This window comes from Lichenostomus cassidix, chromosome W (assembly GCF_008360975.1).
Source record: "Lichenostomus cassidix isolate B80296 chromosome W, HeHo_3.0, whole genome shotgun sequence".
NCBI lineage: Eukaryota > Metazoa > Chordata > Aves > Passeriformes > Meliphagidae > Lichenostomus > Lichenostomus cassidix.
The window spans coordinates 16,013,278-16,032,899 of NC_139510.1; the positions used below are offsets into that span (position 1 = coordinate 16,013,278).

The window sequence follows — 19,622 nt, forward strand, 5'->3', positions numbered from 1 at the left end:
CGGCACGGTTTGCAAAATTCATTCCAAAACAGTTTCAGATTATGAAATGCAGTTTTACTGAGTTGCTTTTGTTGCAAGCCAAGAAAAGCCTGCCCAAGACAACCTCTGATGAAGAAGAGCCTCTGCCTTGAGCAAAAGTCTCCAGGCTAAAGAGACAGCTCTTCTGTGCTCCGACTTAAAAAACCCAGGCAGCCCCTGGGACATTATTCACCTCTTATTGCATATAATCTGATTAATGCCCAAATTAATACCTTTCAACTGTAAAAATATATACATATAACTATATAGAAATGCAATTATTTCAGTAGCCACTGACCATCCTCCACTATATGGACTGAGTTCATTGGCTCCATGACTGATGTAACTGGAGCAGTCCATTGTCATTGTCCATGGTAGTTGCAACGTGCAGTGGAAGTGACATTCAGGAACCAGTGTTGCATATGCATTTCAATATTACAGGCTGTTCTCACCCAAACTCAAATCACCCTGAGGTACACAAGACGTTTCCACATCCCTCTGCATTACTCACCAAGTGTAACCAGGTTCTTGAGCAAAAAAAATCTCACAGATGGGTCTGCCTATGCTCAAGGTGGGATTAATCCAAAGATCTTTTTTAACATACCTCTCATATGCACCACAGGGACTTTATCTGTCTGCTGTATGCAGATGTTCAGATTGGGCAGGGCCAGCTCAGTTAGTGGAACCTCTGGTGTTGACTAGCCATGTAGCCTTTGCTAAATGCAGATCCCACTGCTTGAAGGTGCTACCACCCATTGCCTTCAGTGTAGTTTTTAACAGTCCATTGCACCATTCGACTTTCCCAGCAGCTGGTGCCTGATAGCGATACTGTGTTCTCTAGACCAGGTGTTTATAAGGCTATTTGTGAAATGAGTCCCATTGTCTGACTCAGTTCTCTCAGGGGTGCCATGTCATCACAGGAATTGTTTTTCAAGGCCCAAGATGGTGTTCTAGGCATTGGCATGAGGCACGGGGAACATCTCCAGCCATCCACTGGTTGCTTCTACCATTGTAAGCACATAACGCTTGCCTTGGCAGATTTGTGGGAATGTGACGTAATTGATCTGCCAGGCCTCTCCATACTTAGACCACTACCTCCCATACCACAGGGGCTTTACCCCCTTCACCTGCTTGATTGCAGCACATGTTTCACAATCATGGATTACCTGGGATATAGTGTCCGTGGTTATGTCCACCCCTCGATCATGAACCCATTGGTGTGTCACATCTCTTCCCTGATGACCTGAGGCATCATGGGCCTGCTGAGCCAGAAATAACTCTCCCTTATGTTGCCAGTCCAGATTTACCTATGACACTTTGATTTTGGCAGCCCTATCCACCTGTTTGTTGTTGCAGTGTTCCTCAGTAGCCCAACTCTTAGGCACATGTGCATCTACGTGATGGATTTTCAAAGCCAGCTTCTCTACCCAGGTGTCGCTGTTGAACCGCTAGCGGAGTGAAAGAACCAGGCAGGATCACAGGTGGCACAAATCTGAATTTATTAATCAATTTTAAAACATATAGACTTTCAGAGGTCGTCCGGATCGGGCCAATTCAAAACCTCCCCCTAGGCCAATTGGCCAGGCTTGAACCGCCTATCTTTCCAGAGACCATTTCAATAACATCCAAACTTTATTTATAAAAACACAGGAAGAAGAAGAGAAAATACCCATGGGAAAGCGTCAGTGCTGCCACAGCTCCCCTTTTTTATTTGAGAATAGAAGGCATTGCTTGTGAGCCCCAGTGGATCAGCATGAAGGATCTGCTTGGTAGTGGCCAGTTACCAAACAGAGCCTGGTTGAAACTTGAGGAGGGGTCTGTCCGGCGGTGGCCAGCCACCGAACAGAGCCCAAACCAGATGCTGATTTAAGGTGGACAGAGAGACTCTTTGCAATACCCTAGATAAAGCATATATAAAACCCAATTCTACATACAAATCTATAATTCAATTAAAACATGATTACAAATCCTTGCTTTCTGACTCCAGAAAATAAATTTCAGTCTCTGCTTGTGGAAGGACCAGCTTCTTGGTCATCATCAGAAGGATCACTTGGTTGGTGTTCTGCATTCTGGTTGTTATTTTGAGGTTGCTGGTTCTGTCTCAGAAGCCGCAGGTCAGGGCAGATGCATTTTGCAGGCAGCCATCGCACCCCAGTGTCGTGGGTTTGAGACAGGACCCTGCCAGGAGGACGCACGAAAAAAGGGCAAACAGGCTTCAAGCTTAAAGTTGCAAAAAGTGTTTAATTACCTAACAGAATTGGAGGATAAATGCAAGGCAAAAATAAACTTTTCATACATTATTTTGTTCACTCCCCCCTCCCTCTTACGAACCTATAGTATTCACCCCCTTTCCTCCTTTACAATCCACAAGCCAGGTGGGGGGGGCAGGGTGTGGGGCCTCTTTTCAGTCCACAGAGCAGATTCTCAAATTTATTCATCACTACAATTCTTCTACTACAAATACTCTTTATCTCTACTTTTTTCTCTCTCTCTCTCTCCAGACAGTTTTCTGCTCTCACCCCCACCCTCTTAAGAAGCAGTCTCTGCACTCACCCCTCCCCCCCTTCCCTCTTTCCAAACCAGCAACACAGACAGGGGCAGGTTGAGGGGTCCTCTGGTCAGTCCAATCAGGAAAAGAGGTTCTCTACTTAGCCAGGGGTCCTTCCCACGAGAGACAGTCCTCTGAGAACTTCTTTGGCGTGGGTCCAATCTCACGAGCAACATCCCGCCCGAATTTTTGCTGCAACATGAGTCTTTTGTCCATAAGGTGCTGTGCAGACTCTCCCGAGCTGAGGCCAGGCTGCTTCCATGCCAGGAGCAAGGCCTATCTCTCTCAGTCAAGGCCTTTTGCAGTTTTAACTCTTAGATGAGACTCCCACTGGTTCACAGTCTTTTCCAGGCATCCACCTGCCCTTCTGGCGTGGGCTGTGGGCAGAATTTCTGCACTCCTGTGGACTCCATGGGCTGCAGGGGGACCTCCTGCCCCCCCATGGCCTTCACTGTGGCTTGCAGAGAGTTTTCAGCTCTAACACTGGAGCACCTCCTCCCCCACCTTCTTAACTGACCTTGGCACTCTCCATGCTGTTCTCCCTCTACATATTTTCACGTCCACCTCCTCCTCCTCCAACTACAAAGAAGTGAAAGAAGTGCGCGCCTGCTTTGTTTTGACTTTTTCTTAAATATGTTTTCACAGAGGCGTAACCAGCACCTCCAATTGGCCCAAACTTGGCCAGCAGCATGTCCATCACCTTCAGAGCCATCAGAGATTGGCTCTGCTGGACTTGATGTAAAAACTTCCAGAACTTGCACTCAGGACACACAGGAGCCATCTTTGTGCCACACCCCACCCCTCAGACACCTCCCCAGGCCTACTACAACAGCTTCTGAGGAGTCCAAATTTCTCCTAGATGTTAAAAAACACTTCACTGATGTTTTGGGCCAATCAAAACCACCACACCCAGTATCTGTGGAGACGCAAGCATACCCACGACCCCAATCAATAAGCTCATGTGGGCCTTCCCAGGTGTTAGTAAGTAGGTTCCGTACCCATACCTTCGCCTGGGGCAAACGCAACTCGCCTGATGACTGCAATGAGAGAAAATGGTTCAAAATCACAGGATTATTCGAATTCGGTGACACTGTAAGGTGATTGATTGTATACAAAGCTTTTTCCAATCAACTCTGTGGTGTTTCCCCATGCATTCCCCCTCTTTGCCTTTCCAAGACACGCTTCAGAGTACCATGAGCGAGTTCAACAATGCCTTGGCCAGTAGGAGAATGCAGACTACCAAATGCGTGGTCTACACCCCATAAGTGTAAGAACTGCTGCGTATTCTGCAAGGCATAGGCAGGACCATTGTCGGTTTTCACAGTGGCTGGCATCCCCAGGACTGAGAAGGCTAATTTCAAATGGGCGATGGCATCACGACTTTTTTCTCCAGTATGAGCAGTTGCCCACATAGCTGAGGAGAAAGTGTCAATAGACACATGCACATACTTGAATTGGCCAAATTCAGGAATGTGTGTCACATCCGTCTGCCACAACTGCAAGGCCTTTAGACCTCTGGGGTTTACCCCTGGTGGCAGAGGTGCAGCGAGTCCGTGGCAGTCAGCACAAGCACTGACAATGTCACGAGCCTCAGTTGGCATCAATTGAAACTGCTTGTGCAGGGTATGTGAACTCTGATGAAAGAAATTGTGCGATGCCTTGGCTTGTGCAATTTTGTCAGGCTGAGGTGCCACCCATGCAGGGTTGGCTAGCATGTCAGCCCTGGCATTGCCTTCTGTTATAAAACCTGGTCGATTGGTGTGGATTCGAATGTGCAGAATATAATATATATGCACTCGAGCCTGAATCGCCTTCCACAGGGTTTGCAATAGCGAAAACAAAGCAGCATTATTGACTCTTTTTAGAAGTGAACAATCCAAACATTTGGTTATGTCTGCTACATAAGCAGAGTCAGTGACCAAATTCAAAGGCACCTGAGAGAACCGCTGAAAAGCCATGGCAACTGCTTTCAATTCAACCAACTGAGCAGAGCCTGTCTCATGGCCTTTGAGCACTTGCCACTCAGATCCTTCCTTCCAGGTAACAGTGTGTAAGGGTCGATCCAAGAATTGAGTTCTGTCTCAACATTTCTCATCAGAAACTACAGGTGCAGGACTTATGCAGAGAATGTTTTGTGCCTACCCAAAGCTGGTATGGAGTGAATGCTTTGTACCTGCTTAAGGTGGTACGGAACGAAGACTTTGCACCTGCCTGAGTTGATACAGAACAAAGGCCTTGAGCCTGCCAAAGCGGGTATGTGATGAAGGCTTTGCACCCGTTGCCCTGACACCCATTGTGAAAAACCTGCCGACCATGCCTCGGACACTCCTCCCTTGGCCCTGTCAAGTGGAGATTGGCATATCTCCACAAGAATTAAGGGGGAGCAAAGGCCGGTCGCAAGGAGGGACCAGGTGTATGGACTAGCATAAAAGACAGCTCTGGAGTGGCTGAATCCGAAGATCTTCCCCACCGAAAGATCACATCGATCTTTGCAGAGGCCAAGGAATGCCGACTGGACGGGACTCCAGGGACGCCAGATGTCTGTGGACCCGTGGTGGTAGCTATAGCCCCCTTTCCTTCCCTTTCCTCCCCATCTTTTCCCAATTTTCTCTCTTTCTCTCTCTATCGCAGGCCGCTTTACAGGCCAAATTAATAAAGTTCCCCCTTGGATTGAAATTTAACTCCCTTGACTTGTTGGATTTTGTGTTTTCTTTTCTTTTTGCACTCTGAGATCGTAGCTGGTATGAACCATCACATGTCTGCTTATGAGTGGACCGTGACATAAATTGGCGTCACGGACAGGATCCTGATAGAGGCTGAGGGGCAAAAACCCTCAAAACTCATTTTGAGGACTCTATTGGGATTCCGGCTATCAGAACTTGGAGTGCAAAAAGAAAGGGGAGTTAAATTTTTGTTTTAGTGACACCTGAGAAAGGGTAAAGAGTGGCCATTGGCAGGTATCTAACTTTCTCAAGTAGATTTGAGCTGTTTTTGTTGTTTTTGAAGTTGTTTTGTTTCAGGATTGAGAATTTGTTTCTCAAATGAATTTTGAGCTGTTGTTGTTGCATTGTTTTTGGAGTTGTTTTGTTTCAGGATAGATTTTGAGCTGTTTTTTGTTGTTATATTCTTTTGAGGTTGTCTTGTTTCTGAATCAGGATAGAGAGAAATGTTTCTCAAGTGGATTTGAGTTGTTTTTGTTGTTGGTTTTGTTGTTGGTTTTATTTCTGAGTCAGTATAAGGAAAAAGATGCCTGGCAAACAGGAGAAGAGAGATTCTCAGTTGGTGGATGATAAAGATGTATTATTTACATTTTTGGCTAAATATGGTGCTCGACCCTCTCCTATTGGGGAAGATTGGGCTCGAGAGAATTGGAAAAATATGCAGAGTATAGTAGATCGGATTTCTCTGCTACAGAATGAGGCTAAGGTTAAGTTTTTACTACCAGGAAAAAGCAGGACAATAGTCTGTTCTGTTTTGGGTGCCAGCTTGATCGCAGCCATTGAAGACCGTCATAGGCAGCGCAGTAATGAAGAAAAAATCATAGAATCCTTAGAAAACATGATGCGTTGTCACCAAGAAATAATCTCCAATCTAGAAAAGGAATTAGAGCGCCAAAAGGAAGAAAACCATTCATTAAGGGTTGCTCTTGAAGTTAATCGTATTATGAATACTACTAATTCACAGAACACTAGTTCACAAGACACAGTATCATCGGGATCAATTAACCCGATATATCCACAAAAAGAATTAGAACAGATGAAAAAACTTGATGAAAATCCTCCTAATTTAAGACCCTTAATCAAAACTGAATTTTCTTATCTTAATGATGAAGATACAGACCCCCACATAACCACCTAGGAAACGCCCTATTCTGCCACTGAACTGGCAAAGTTAAAAAGAGAATATGGGCGTCTTACCAAAGAATCTGAAACAGAATATGTGTGGAGTGTGTCTTTAACTGGGGGTGACCAAATACAATTGAGTGAAAAGGAGGCTGAGGGTTACTGGGGCCACGGAGTTTTCTTAACAACAGGTGATCGCCATGCCCCATGGTCTCTAACTCAGCGTGCTGCTTACTGGGCTGGAGGGTTAAACCCTCTGGACAGGGGAGACCCCTTGGCAATAATAGGCACAGCTGACCAATTACTAGAAAGTGTACATAAAGCTGCTTGCCTACAAATGATACATGAGAGAAAATTAATTCCTGGATGTGAATCACCAATGATGTTACCTGTCAACCCTGAAATTATGACTCCTTTAATAAGGGGACTCCCCGAGTCACTCAAAGCCACGGGGATAAGTCTTCAGAGAACCATAGCGTCAATGGGTCCGGTGGAAAGATTGGAAAGTTTTATGCGCAGAGGTGATAATAGCAGAAATACAGGCAGTACTGATCCAGACTCTTATGCTAGTTCCTCTGACTTTTTAACACCAGCCCCGCCAGGTAACAGACCTCACCCTAGACCTAAAGTTTGGACATGGGGGGAGGTAGCACAAGAATTAATTGACTACAGCAGAAAATACTGTCTAATAAAGCCTCTAGAAGAGAGATCAAGAGGTATCAGGCAAGTAGGAGTTAAAAAGGCACTGCCCTGCCCCAGCAAAACTATGGATGCTGCCAAGGAACTGTCACAACCTAAACCTGTTTCGGCCCGACTTGAGTGGTGGCATTTAGGGCTTAAAAAAGGAATTCCTAGAGATTTGATGGATGGTTTGCCTTTAGAAAAATTGTGCAAACTGGTAACTCAGTGGCATGTGACAAAACCACCTTCCTCTGTGAAAGAAAGTGCACCCGTCACAGCTTCTGCCCCCCCTTTCACTGAGACTGCAGACAAGACATTAAAACACACTTTTTCCCTAGAACAGGGAAACTAGAATCTCCATTTCCTAGTGGTGGGCGGGGAAATGGAGAATGGATTTATATTAGACAGCTCACTAAAACAGAAAAAGGAGATGTGTTAATCACAGCTATTGTGGGTCCCAAACGTGCACCAGTGACCTTTTTAATTGATACAGGTGCACAAATTTCTGCCCTGACTGAGGAAGATGCCAAGAGGTGTGGAGTTTCTCCCTTAAAGCGGAATCTATCCGTGCTTAATGCTTTGGGATCAAGGGAGATCATGAATGTCGCTCCGGTAAAGTTAACCCTACCGGGGGAGGAGAGCCCAATTACTATTGTAATGGTGATTGGTAACATTCCTTTCAACCTGTTAGGGATAAATGTCCTTAAGGGGAGACAGTGGGAAGATACAGAAGGACTACTCTGGTCTTTTGGAATACCACAACTTCACATCAGATTGTTGCAAGAAGCTCCACCACTACCGTTTAGCAAGATCACTAATGTCAAACAGTATCCCCTTCCTTTGGGAGCCAAGGAAGGTACAAAACTGTTGGAAAACACAGTTTTCCAGCAAAACTTATGCTAACTAAACAGGCCTGAGCAAAGCCTCAGCATAGTCAGGCCTCAGTAAAAATCCTAACAAGCTGTTATGAGAAACTAACACCTGGGAACCACAGCTGTGTTTCTGAGCTGTGGGAAGAATGTCATGAGAAAGAATAGGGAGTCAGAAGTGTTATGAGAAAGATTAGGGAGTCAGAAGTGTTATGAGAAAGAAAAAAGGGAGTCACCAAGAGGATCCCTGAATGTGTGAGAACAAACTGCAGATACGTGTGTAACTATAATTAGTAACATCTGTAACAGTATATAAGTTTCTCGTTTGGTGAAATAAAATGGAGCTTGCTTTAAACCCACTTTGAGACTGCCGTGAGTTCCCTCTCGTCGTTATGTCACAAAACCAGTAATACAAGAAATGAAAGAACAGGGAGTTGTGATAAATACACATTCTCCTTACAACTCCCCAGTGTGGCCAGTAAAAAAGCCTAACAGGAAGTGGCGACTTACAGTTGATTTCCGAAGGCTAAATGCCAACACTGATCCTCTGACTGCTGCAGTCCCAAATTTAGCAGAACTGGTAACATCTATTCAAGAACAGGCTCATCCAATCATGGCAACCATAGATGTCAAGGACATGTTTTTTATGGTACCATTGCGACCAGAAGATAGGGATCGTTTTGCTTTCACTTGGGAAGGGCAGCAATATACTTTCACCCGACTCCCCCAGGGGTATAAACATTCCCCTACATTGGCACATCATGCTTTAGCCTCAGAGCTGGAGCAAATCCCAAAACCCAAAGACATTGCTGTCTATCAATACATCGATGATGTATTAGTAGGGGGAGATCAAATAGAGAGGGTGGAGGAAACTCAACAGAATATAATTTCCCATCTAGAAAATCTGGGATTGCAAATTCCCCCAGAGAAAGTCCAAAAACCCTCCCAAGAAGTAAAATTTCTGGGTATATGGTGGAAAGGAGGAATGACCTGTATCCCACCTGACACTCTCACCTCCTTAGATCAAATTAAAATGCCTTGGTCTAAAATGGAGCTTCAACACACTTTAGGTATTTTAGTGTTTTGGAGAAAACACATCCCAGACTTTTCCATTGTGGCTAGACCCCTTTATGATTTGCTCAGGAAAGGTGCAAAGTGGGAATGGACTTCTGTCCAAGATGAAGCACTACAACTGTTGGTTTTTGAAGCTACTGCACACCAAGCCTTGGGACCTATCCATCCTACAGACCCTTTTCAGGTAGAATGGGGTTTTTCCTTATCAGGGTTGTCAGTACATTTATGGCAATGGGGTCCCAAAGGTCCAACTCGACCTGTGGGATTTTATTCTTGCAGTTTTAAGGATGCTGAGAAAAGGTATACTATTTGGGAGAAAGGTTTGTTTGTGGTAAGCCTGGCTTTCATTGAAGTAGAGAAAATAGCACGTAATCAACCAATTGTGCTAAGAGGCCCCTTCAAAGTAATAAGAGCAATCACTGCTGGAACTCCTCCCCCTGAAGGAGTTGCACAGAAAGCCTCCATACGAAAATGGTATGCACAGATTGAGCATTATTGCAATGTGTTTTCTGTGACAGAAGGAGCCCCCAAGAACCTTTCTATCCAAGAAACAGAGAATCTGGACATCAGCCAAGGCAAACCTGCCTCAGTCATCTGGGTGGCCCCTCCTTTTTCCTAAGACCAAACAGTAAATGCTTGGTTTACCGATGCTTCTGCCAAAAGAGAAGGGAAAGTGTGGAAATATAGAGCAGTTGCCCTTCACACTTCCTCTGATGAACAGATTATCACCGAAGGACTGGGTAGTGCTCAAGTAGGTGAACTAATTGCAGTGTGGAGTGTTTTCCAACGAGAAGCCCAAAACCCTTCTCCTGTTCATATCTATACAGATTCATATGCTGTGTTTAAAGGATGTACTGAATGGCTTCCTTTTTGGGAACAAAATGAATGGGAGGTAAACAGAGTACCAGTGTGGCAAAAGGAAAAGTGGCAAGAGATTCTGAGAATTGCTAGCCAAGGCAACTTTGCTGTAGGCTGGGTTGCTTCACATCAGATAGATGGGAGTACTGCAGGAGAGTGGAATAACAAAGCTGATGAACTGGCTAGACTTGCTCCTATGAAAGAAGAACAAACCTCTGAGAATTGGGAGCGCTTGCTTGAGTGGCTGCATGTTAAGCGTAAGCACACCTGTGCCAAAGACTTGTATCGAGAAGCCCTCGCTTGTGGCTGGCCAGTTACCAGAGAGATGTGCAAAACCTGTATATCAGCCTGCGAGCAATGTCGATCCCGACTCGAAAGGCATCCTCTAGAGGATGATCCTTTGCATTTGAGAAAAGGTAAAGGCTTATGGGATGCCTGGCAGGTGGATTATATAGGTCCTTTTAAAAAATCAGGAGGAAAACATTTTGTGCTAGTTGGTGTTGAAATTACATCAGGTTTAGTCCAAGCTGAAGCTTTCAAAAGGGCTACAGGAGACAACACCGTGAAAGCACTGAAAGAATGGTTTGGAACTTTTCCAAAACCCCAGGAAATACAGTCTGATAATGGCTCTCACTTCTCTGCCAAGGTGGTGCAAGAATGGGCAAAGACTGAAGGAATTAAGTGGGTTTTCCATACCCCCTACTACCCTCAAGCTAATGGAATAGTAGAAAGGACCAATGGTCTTTTAAAACAACTCCTGAAACCCCATGAGGGGAATTGGGATGTCCAATTGTGGGAAGCTGTCAAAGGTGTAAATGATCGTTGGGGGGTAAATGGATGTCCAAAGATCACTGCTTTTTGCCCAAAAGCTCCTACTCTAACTCCATCTGTGAAAGAACCTGATGATTCTAAAGAATCATCCTATTTCTCAGGTCAGCCAGTTCTGGTGGAACTCCCTACAGTGGGAAGTGTACCATTGGTACTAAAGACCCCTTTAAATAAACATGTATGGATAGCCACCAATGCCCTGGGAAAGGAACTTAAAATTAATACTCACTGGATTATTCCATCATTTTAATTCCTTTTTGCCTAAAAAAGGCAAGTTTTCTATTCTTTGTTTTTGCAGGAGAACCCCGTGGGACTTCGAGAACTCCTACAGAAGAAATATGAATAAAAATTGAACACTCAAATCTGAAAATGACCTACAAAATTTTGATTAGGTTGCTTCTTCTTTTCTGCATTACACCTTTTACCTGTAACCAAAATAATAATGAATGGCCTTGGTCTCAAGCTTTTCTGGGATATTCTAGCTCTTTCGGGAACTATCCTAAAAACAGACATCCAAATTTGGCTGTAGTCGTAATACATGATGACGAAATTTACCATTCATCCGAGTGGGGTTGGGATAAGAATGAGTGGATTAGAACCCTACCTGGTTTTATTGATGAAAAAATTCAAGTGGGATGCAGAAAAGTAGAATCTGGTTTTCAAAATGAAAAAGCCTCTTATATTTCAGTTCGTGGTTATTTTTCAGATTTCAATATGACATCCAAAATTCGCCCCGGCATTTCAAAAGAAATAAGTCCTACTAAAGATTGGAAATGTACTAAACAAGATGCTTTTTCCTTGTGTTGCCACCAGAAATTTACAGACAACTATACTCCTGTAGACCCAAGTAATATTAATGTAGAAATTATCAAATCTTGTCAGGAAGAGCAAGGTGATTGCTGGTTCAATTTTACTATGGTTAATTCTCTCTATGTGGTGTGCGAGTGGGTTTTTGACCCAAAGAAACCATCATTATCAGGTTTAAACCAGAAGTTCAAAATAAATGCTGTGACTAAACCAAACCTAGTGGCAACACTCACACACCAAAATAAAAACATTTCCCTTGATTTAAACAATAAGGAAACACCCTTTTTTGTCATTACTCAGGGTGATGACATCTATATAAGATGCCGATTAATGGCTGAATCCCTCACGGAACCAGTAAACAGCTATGGTATTGGATCACATGGCTCTATCCTATCATGCAGAACTCAAAATTTGGACTGTTGGTTAAATTTCACTGCAGTAAAATTTTCCCATAAGGTTATGTGTGGAAAAAATGACACCAAATATTGGGGAGAATTAATAATAGAAGTTTCAAAGCCTACGATTCCCCCCAAATTAACACTTCAACCAAAAATCTATGAAGTTGGACCCTTTGTGATTGGAAACACTGGCCAACAACAAATGATATTGTGTTGGTTTAAAAAACAAACCAGTGGGAGATCACAAGTCAAGATTGAAATTAAAAATAAGTGAAATAATACAAGGAAAAGCACTGACAAGGTCAGATACAAACTGACACCCGGTTAGGGTGGCAGTAGCAGTCCAACTGAAGTAGTCCAGTTCATGCGGTGATCCTGTGAAGGTCTGGTCTCCAGCTGAAGGTCCAGTGGTAGCTCTTGTCCTCTGGGAACCCAGTAGACAGGGCTAGCTCAGGCAGTTCCAAGGCCAGGTTATATCCCGGTGGGAACACCTGGCTCCTCCCTCCTGGGCAGAGCATCCCACAATGGGATAAGTCCATGAGTCATGCGGTAGGTCCCTGATGGCTCATTGTCTATCATCCAGGGTAGGTCATTAGCAGCTGATAACAGCTAACAGCCCACAGCTGGTGGTAATAGAATACTTAAATACATCTATATTGCAACCTAGGACAGATATTTAAACCAGAATGGTCTCTAAAAAAAGGTTGAATTACTAATGCAAAATAATATCTCAGAAATTCAACCTGCCTTTTCTCCCTTTTTGCGCACCTCTTATGAGGGATGGACCACCTGGCTACGTAGATCTTTTCGGAGACGAGCATTGAGAGACCTGACTGGTATTTTGGGAACCGGACTGGGGGTTCTAAATGGCATTGATTCGGAGGTGTTATTGAACAAATTGGCTACTACAACCTTCGATCTGACAAAAATGCAACAGCTTTTACAATCTTCCCTTTTGGCTTTGGGAACACATCAGTGGCTACTGTCCAATGTGTTACCAAAATGGGAAAAAATAAACATAAAAGATCATGAACTGATTCTAGACACACTCGGTATGGCCCAAAGTAATATTTCTTTGGCTCTCAGTTGCATTCAAGCTCAATTGTGGATGCAGTCAGTGGCCGCATCTATTATAAGAGAAGGAGAAGAAGGCATTTTTCCTGCAGAAATCAGTAAAATAGTTTGGGATAGTGCTAACAATTTTGAAAGGAACCTCCAATCATGGTGGAAGTTAGTAAATTCTACCTATGATCCTGTTAGTAACACTGCTACAGCTTATGTGTTAACTATTCACAATGCTTCAGTATCTATGATTTATCCTGTTTTTGCATTAGGCTTGAATCACAATGGGACTATACTCTATCCTTTCGAGCATAGAGCATGGGCCCAAAAGGTGAATGATAAATGGCAAACAATAGACCTGGAATCCTGCATTGTGTGGGAACAACTAGGAATTATCTGTGAAAGTAACACCATCAGAACACGAGACTTTTGTTTAGACACTGACTAAAAGGTTTGCCATTTTGAAATTCGTCCTGAAATTAACCCTGAAACTGTAATAATTTACATTGGCAAGGGTTGTGTATGCTTAAGAACTGTTTGTAGTAATATCACAGTAGGAAATGTAATAGCTTATACCAATAATCATACGAATTTTTGTGTTTGTAATTTTACTGAAATCATGGGGTGTGACTTCTCTTAGCTCCAGTCACTTCCCACCAAATTCTGAAATCGAACTTCACATTGATTCATGAGCTAATGCCTGTATCTATTGGAATGAACATAACTCATACAAAAGAATTGCTGCAGCATCGAGATTATATTCAAATATTAGAAGAGATCAAGAAAAATGGACAAAAAACTCTAATAACAGTTCACCATAATGTAGACAAATTACAAAAGGTCATGAAGAGAGTGAAAAGGGATGGAGAACATAATTGGTGGGACACACTTTTTGGGTGGTCACCTACTGCCACAGGCATTCTGAACAAGCTGTGTCACCCAATCGTCGTTCTCCTGATCCTTTCCCTAATCAGTATCATCCTGTCTGTAATTTTATACATAATTGGCGAATGATCAAGCAAATGAAACTTTTGTCATCCACATTTAATACATGCAAGCCCTTGAGTGTTATATCCAGTATTGACATACCAAAATCTTTTGATATTGAGCAAGCGGCATGGCAAAAGGTTATGTGAAAATTTCCTTCCTTTCTTGTTTCCCTTCCTTCCCTTCTCCCCCCTTCCCCCTCCCTTAGTGTTACCACCATGTGGTCCCAAAGACAACTCATCCAGAAGATACCTCATCACAAAGAAGGACAACTCACCCAGAAGACGACTCATCATGAAGAAGACAACTGGTCCTGAAGATAAATGTTGAGCCACTGGGTGGTGTAAGGGTCGATCCAAGAATCGAGTTCTGTCTCAACATTTCTCATCAGAAACTACAAGTGCAGGACTTATGCAGAGAATGCTTTGTACTTACCTGAAGCTGGTACGGAGCGAATGCTTTGTGCCTGCCTAAGGTAGTACGGAGCGAATGTTTTGTGCCTACCCAAAGCTGATACGGAGCGAATGCTTTGTACCTGCCTAAGGTGGCACAGAACAAAGACTTTGCACCTGCCTGAGTTGATACAGAACAAAGGCCTTGTGCCTGCCAAAGCGGGTATGTGACGAAGGCTTTGCACCCGTTGCCCTGACACCCATTGTGAAAAACCTGCCGACCATGCCTCGGACACTCCTCCCTTGGCCCTGTCAAGTGGAGTTTGGCAAATCTCCACAAGAATTAAGGGGGAGCAAAGACGGGTGGCAAGGAGGGACCAGGTGTATGGACTAGCATAAAAGACAGCTCTGGAGTGGCTGAACTCCGAAGATCTTCCCCACCGAAAGATCACATCGATCTTTGCAGAGGCCAAGGAACGCCGACTGGACGGGACCCCAGGGACGCCAGACGTCTGCGGACCCATGGTGGTAGCTATAGCCCCCTTTCCTTCCCTTTCCTCCCCATCTTTTCCCAATTTTCTCTCTTTCTCTCTCTATCGCAGGCCGCTTTACAGGCCAAATTAATAAAGTTCCCCCTTGGATTGAAATTTAACCCCCTTGACTTGTTGGATTTTGAGTTTTCTTTTCTTTTTGCACTCTGAGATCGTAGCTGGTATGAACCATCACATGTCTGCTTAGGAGTGGACCGTGACACTAGGGAAGAAGAGGGTGGATCAAGTCAATTCGCTGAGCTCAAAGCCATTCAGTTAGCCCTGGACATTGCTGAAAGAGAAAAATGGCCAAAGCTCTACCTCTATACTGATTCATGAATAGTAGCCAATACTCTATGGAGTTGGCTGGAAAAGTGGAAGAAGGCTAGTTGGCAGCGTAGGAAAAAAACCAATTTGGGCAGCTGAAGAGTGGAAAGACATCGCTAGCCGGGCAGAAAGACTACCTGTGAAAGTCCGCCATGTAGATGCGCATGTCCCAAAGAGTTGAGCTAATGAGGAACACCGAAACAACGAACAGGTAAATCAAGCTGCAAAGATAAAGGTGTCCCAAGTAGACTTAAATTGGCAGCATAAGAGAGATTTATTCCTAGCTCGATGGGTCCATGATGCCTCAAGCCATCAAGGCAGAGATGCCGCCTATATGTGGGCACGAGACCGAGGAGTAGATCTAACCATAGACTGCATCTCTCAAGTTATCCATGACTGTGAAACGTGTGTTACCATCAAGCAAGTCAAGCGGGTGAAACCCCTGTGGTATGGTGGAAGGTGGTCTAAATACAAGTATGGTGAGGCCTGGCAGATTGATTACATCACACTGCCTCAAACCCGCCATGGCAAGCACTATGTGCTCACAATGGTAGAAGCCACCACTGGGTGGCTGGAAACCTACCCTGTGCCTCATGCCACTGCTCGTAACACCATCCTGGGCCTTGAAAACCAAGTCCTGTGGAGGCATGGTACTCCTGAGAGAATTGAGTCAGATAACGGAACTCATTTTAAAAATGGCCTCATAAACAACTGGGCTAGAGACCATGGCATTGAGTGGGTGTACCACATTCCTTATCATGGACCAGCTGCTGGCAAAGTAGAACGATATAATGAACTGTTAAAAACCATCCTAAAACCACTCGGTGGGGGAACTTACAAAAATTGGGAGCAACATTTAGCAGAAGCCACCTGGTTCGTCAATACCCGAAGCTCCATCAACCGAGCAAGTCCTGCCCTATCTGAGCTTCTACATACAGTAGATGAAGTCCCAGCAGTACATGCCAAAGCCTTGTTAAGGAAAACTGTCTGGATTAATTCTGCCTCACATAAAGACAAACCCATCCGTGGGGTTGTCTTTGCTCAGGGACCAGGGTATACTTGGTAAATAATGCAAGAAGATGGAGAAACACGATGTGTCCCTCAGGGAAATTTAATTTTGGGTGGGGGCCACATGTAAGGTTGGCAACATATCACCGTTTGCTAAATAACATTATTTGTACATAGTTATGTGTACATATGTATATGTGTATGTATGTATGTATGTATGTATGTATGTATGTATATATGTATATATGTATATATGTATATATGTATATGTATATATGTATATATATAAGTGTGTATTTAAAGTTAGAAGATGTTAGGGTGGGCTTTAAGCCAACGCTATGGAATAAGGGGTGGAATGTCTTGGAGTGATGTTATGATAATCCTTTATTCCCTATGGTTGGCTTATATGCTAAAAAAAATGTGGTCCTGTCACTTTAACTACGTTCAGCCACAGAGAGAAACGCGGGTTGTTTTAAAAACTTTTCCCCATGGCTGGCTGCAGGGGGAGCGAGAACGAGGAAGGGAGGATTCTTTTTTGCTCGGCAGAGACTGTGCACTGGGACGGCTGTTTGGAGTGGGCTCTGTTCCAGTTTTCTTTTTCTTTCTTCTTTTTTTCATTTTTTCTTCGTTTGGACCCCTTTTCTTCTATCTGCTTTGTCGCCCGAAGACCCAAGGGAGACAGAGGACAGCGGAGCTCTCGGGGAGCTCCGCCCAGCCCCCAAGGGGGCCGAGGAGGGGAAAAGCTGCGTAGGAGGAAAAAGGACTTGTTTTTAATCAGGTTTAGGTTTAATAACTCTTTTCCCCCTTGGTTTTCCCCTTCCCCTGTGCCTTGCAGGGCACTCTGCGTGGTTTTAATAAATAGTTTTTTTCTTACCTTCCATCTAAGAAATTCTGTTGTGGGTGGGGGAGGGGGTGTCGGGGCCCTTCGCTCTCGGAGGAAAGAGAGTTTTATCATTAATCCAAGACAATATTTGGCGCCCAACTTAGGGGCCCTTGATTACGTGTTTTACACCTTTTGTGGGGCTAGAGAAAGTGAAGAAAAAAAACCCTAATAATTACATTCTGGTTTTAAACGCTTTGTATTGAATTAGAGCCATCAGTAGTCACTATGTTGTTTGATGGGAGGTTGTTTGATGTAATACTGTCTGTTTGGCACATAGGTTTGTTTCCCTACCAACAGGGAGGGGCAATCTTGTCCCTAATGTATAATTTCCACCAATCAGGGACACGACTCCGGCTTGTTATAGTAATGTGTGTGATACTGACGATCTGTAAGAAGGTATGGGACACAGTTAAAGATGTACATGCTCTGTTGCTTTCCTCCTCTAGTTTTAGTAACCTGTTTTGGAGTTTTGTTAGTAATATTACCCAGCCTGCTAGAGAAGTAGAGGGTGAAGCTTCCTGGCTCCTCACCCATCTCTTTCCCTTTAAATCTGGTATATCACCTTTTGAGAATATTCAGTTTCCCCTGGATGTTAAAGAGACCATTAACTTGGTAGTACAGGTGCTTTAGCTGGTAGGTTCCATGTATATGATGTTCAGCTTTACCAGAATGAGGGCTGAGAAGTCCAGAGGGGCTGAGCAGGAGCAGGCACCTAATCCAGATGTGAGGAAATTTGAATGGTGTGGAGTACGGGAGGACATAGGTAAAACTTTAAAGAAATTCTCTGACCCAATAGATTGGGAATTTCCCCCTGGACAAATCCCGAGACCAGCTGAGGCGGGGAAGTATCTGAAAGAGAAGTGCAGAGACAACTGCAGTGCAATATGTTGGGCCCTGGCATATGCTTATCGTACACTGTCGGATATTATAGAACAGGAAGTAAGGGAGCCTAAGCCAGTGGCAGTTGCTCCTATTACAAGGAGCAGGAAAGCCCAAGTCAAGACTGATCGCCCAGATGACAGTGGGGAGGGACCCTCAAGGTCAGCAACTGAGTCAGAGATCATTGTTGAATCCATGAATGTGAGAGACCTTCACAGCCTAAGACAAGATTATGTCCAACGAGATGATGAATCTGTGATTAGTTGGTTAGTCCGTCTTTGGGATGTCGCAGGCGATGTTACACTTCTAGATCCTACTGAGGCAAGGCATTTAGGGACTGTGTCACGTGACCCAGATATCAACCAAACTATACGAGATGGGCCTGACTGCTGCAGCCTGTGGAGACAAGCTATCGGAGCTGCGAGGGGAAGATACCTACATCTCGATGACCTCTATTCGCAACAGACCCAGTGGAGAACCATAGAACAAGGGATTCAACGCTTGAGAGAAATGGTGGTGGTAGAAATTGTCTTCTCAGGGGACATAGCAAACGCAGATCCGATTATGGACCCAGATAGAATAGAATGTACACCTGTGATGTGGCGGAAACTCCTAAAGCTTGGGCCATCAGAGTATGCTTCTGCTTTAGCAATTATGAAGCGAGATGACGGGCATGAAACCGTGTGTGATATGACAAGAAAGCTCCGAGCATATGCAGATGTCGTGCATAGCGCAATGAATGCAAGAATCTCAGCGGTGGAAACAAACCTGCAGAAACTAGGAAATAAGACAGAGGAGAATCATGAGAAACTCAGTAAAGAGATTAAAGACAGCCTTTTCCAAATTTCAGCAGTACAGATCACAGGTTCTGTTACCCTTCGCAGACGCTCCTCAGCTATGAGAACTGGATATATCCCTCGACGTGAGTTGTGGTATTTCCTGTGTGACAGTGGAGAAAACATGAACAGGTGGGATGGACAACCCACTACTGTCCCGGCACGATGAGTGCGTGAATTGAAGGAGGGCAAGACTCAGAGAGGGAACTCCACCAGAAGGGAAGTAGCTCCAGTCAACATGTCTGATCCCCTTAAAGGAACCTCTAACACGAATGCCCACCATGGTTAGAGGGGCCCTGCCTCTAGCCAGGTAGAGGCCAGGGAAAACCGAATTTTTTGGACAGTGTGGATTCGGTGGCCTGGCACATCAGAGCCACAAGAATACGAGGCTTTAGTTGACACTGGTGCACAATGCACGATAATCCCATCACGACATGTGGGGACAGAACCTGTTTCTATTTCTGGCGTTACAGGAGGATCACAAGACTTGACCCTGGTAAAAGCTGAGGTGAGCTTGACTGGAAGAGAGTGGAAAGAACATTCCATTGTGACTGGCCCAGAGACCCCATATATTTTGGGTATAGACTTCCTCCGAAATGCATATTTCAAAGACCCAAAGCGACTCAAGTGGGCATTTGGGATAGCTGCTGTAGAGACAGAGGGCATTAAGCAATTGAACACCCTGCCTGGACTGTCAGAGAACCCATCTGCAGGAGCACTCCTGAAAGGGGAAGAGCAACAAGTACCGATTGCAACCTTGATTGCACTCCGCCGACAGTACCGGACAACTCGTGA

General features: G+C 44.4%; 1 protein-coding gene, 1 long non-coding RNA gene and 2 pseudogenes across 2 annotated transcripts; all 4 read left to right on the forward strand.

Annotated features, from left to right (window-relative positions):
• Positions 1-5,587: 5,587 nt before the first annotated feature.
• Positions 5,588-7,884, forward strand: LOC146425575 (uncharacterized; annotated as a pseudogene).
• Positions 7,885-12,342: 4,458 nt separating this feature from the next.
• On the forward strand, positions 12,343-13,999 carry LOC146425576 (uncharacterized; annotated as a pseudogene).
• A 140-nt stretch (positions 14,000-14,139) lies between these two features.
• Positions 14,140-15,016, forward strand: LOC146425577 (uncharacterized). The gene is made up of 2 exons (XR_014846625.1): positions 14,140-14,463; positions 14,567-15,016. It is a non-coding gene; the product is annotated as an uncharacterized LOC146425577 (long non-coding RNA).
• Positions 15,017-15,555: 539 nt separating this feature from the next.
• Positions 15,556-19,622, forward strand: LOC146425578 (uncharacterized). The gene is made up of 3 exons (XM_085041482.1): positions 15,556-15,668; positions 18,099-18,913; positions 19,606-19,622. The coding sequence occupies exons 1-3, from the start codon at positions 15,556-15,558 to the stop codon at positions 19,620-19,622; spliced, it is 945 nt and encodes a 314-aa protein (XP_084897608.1).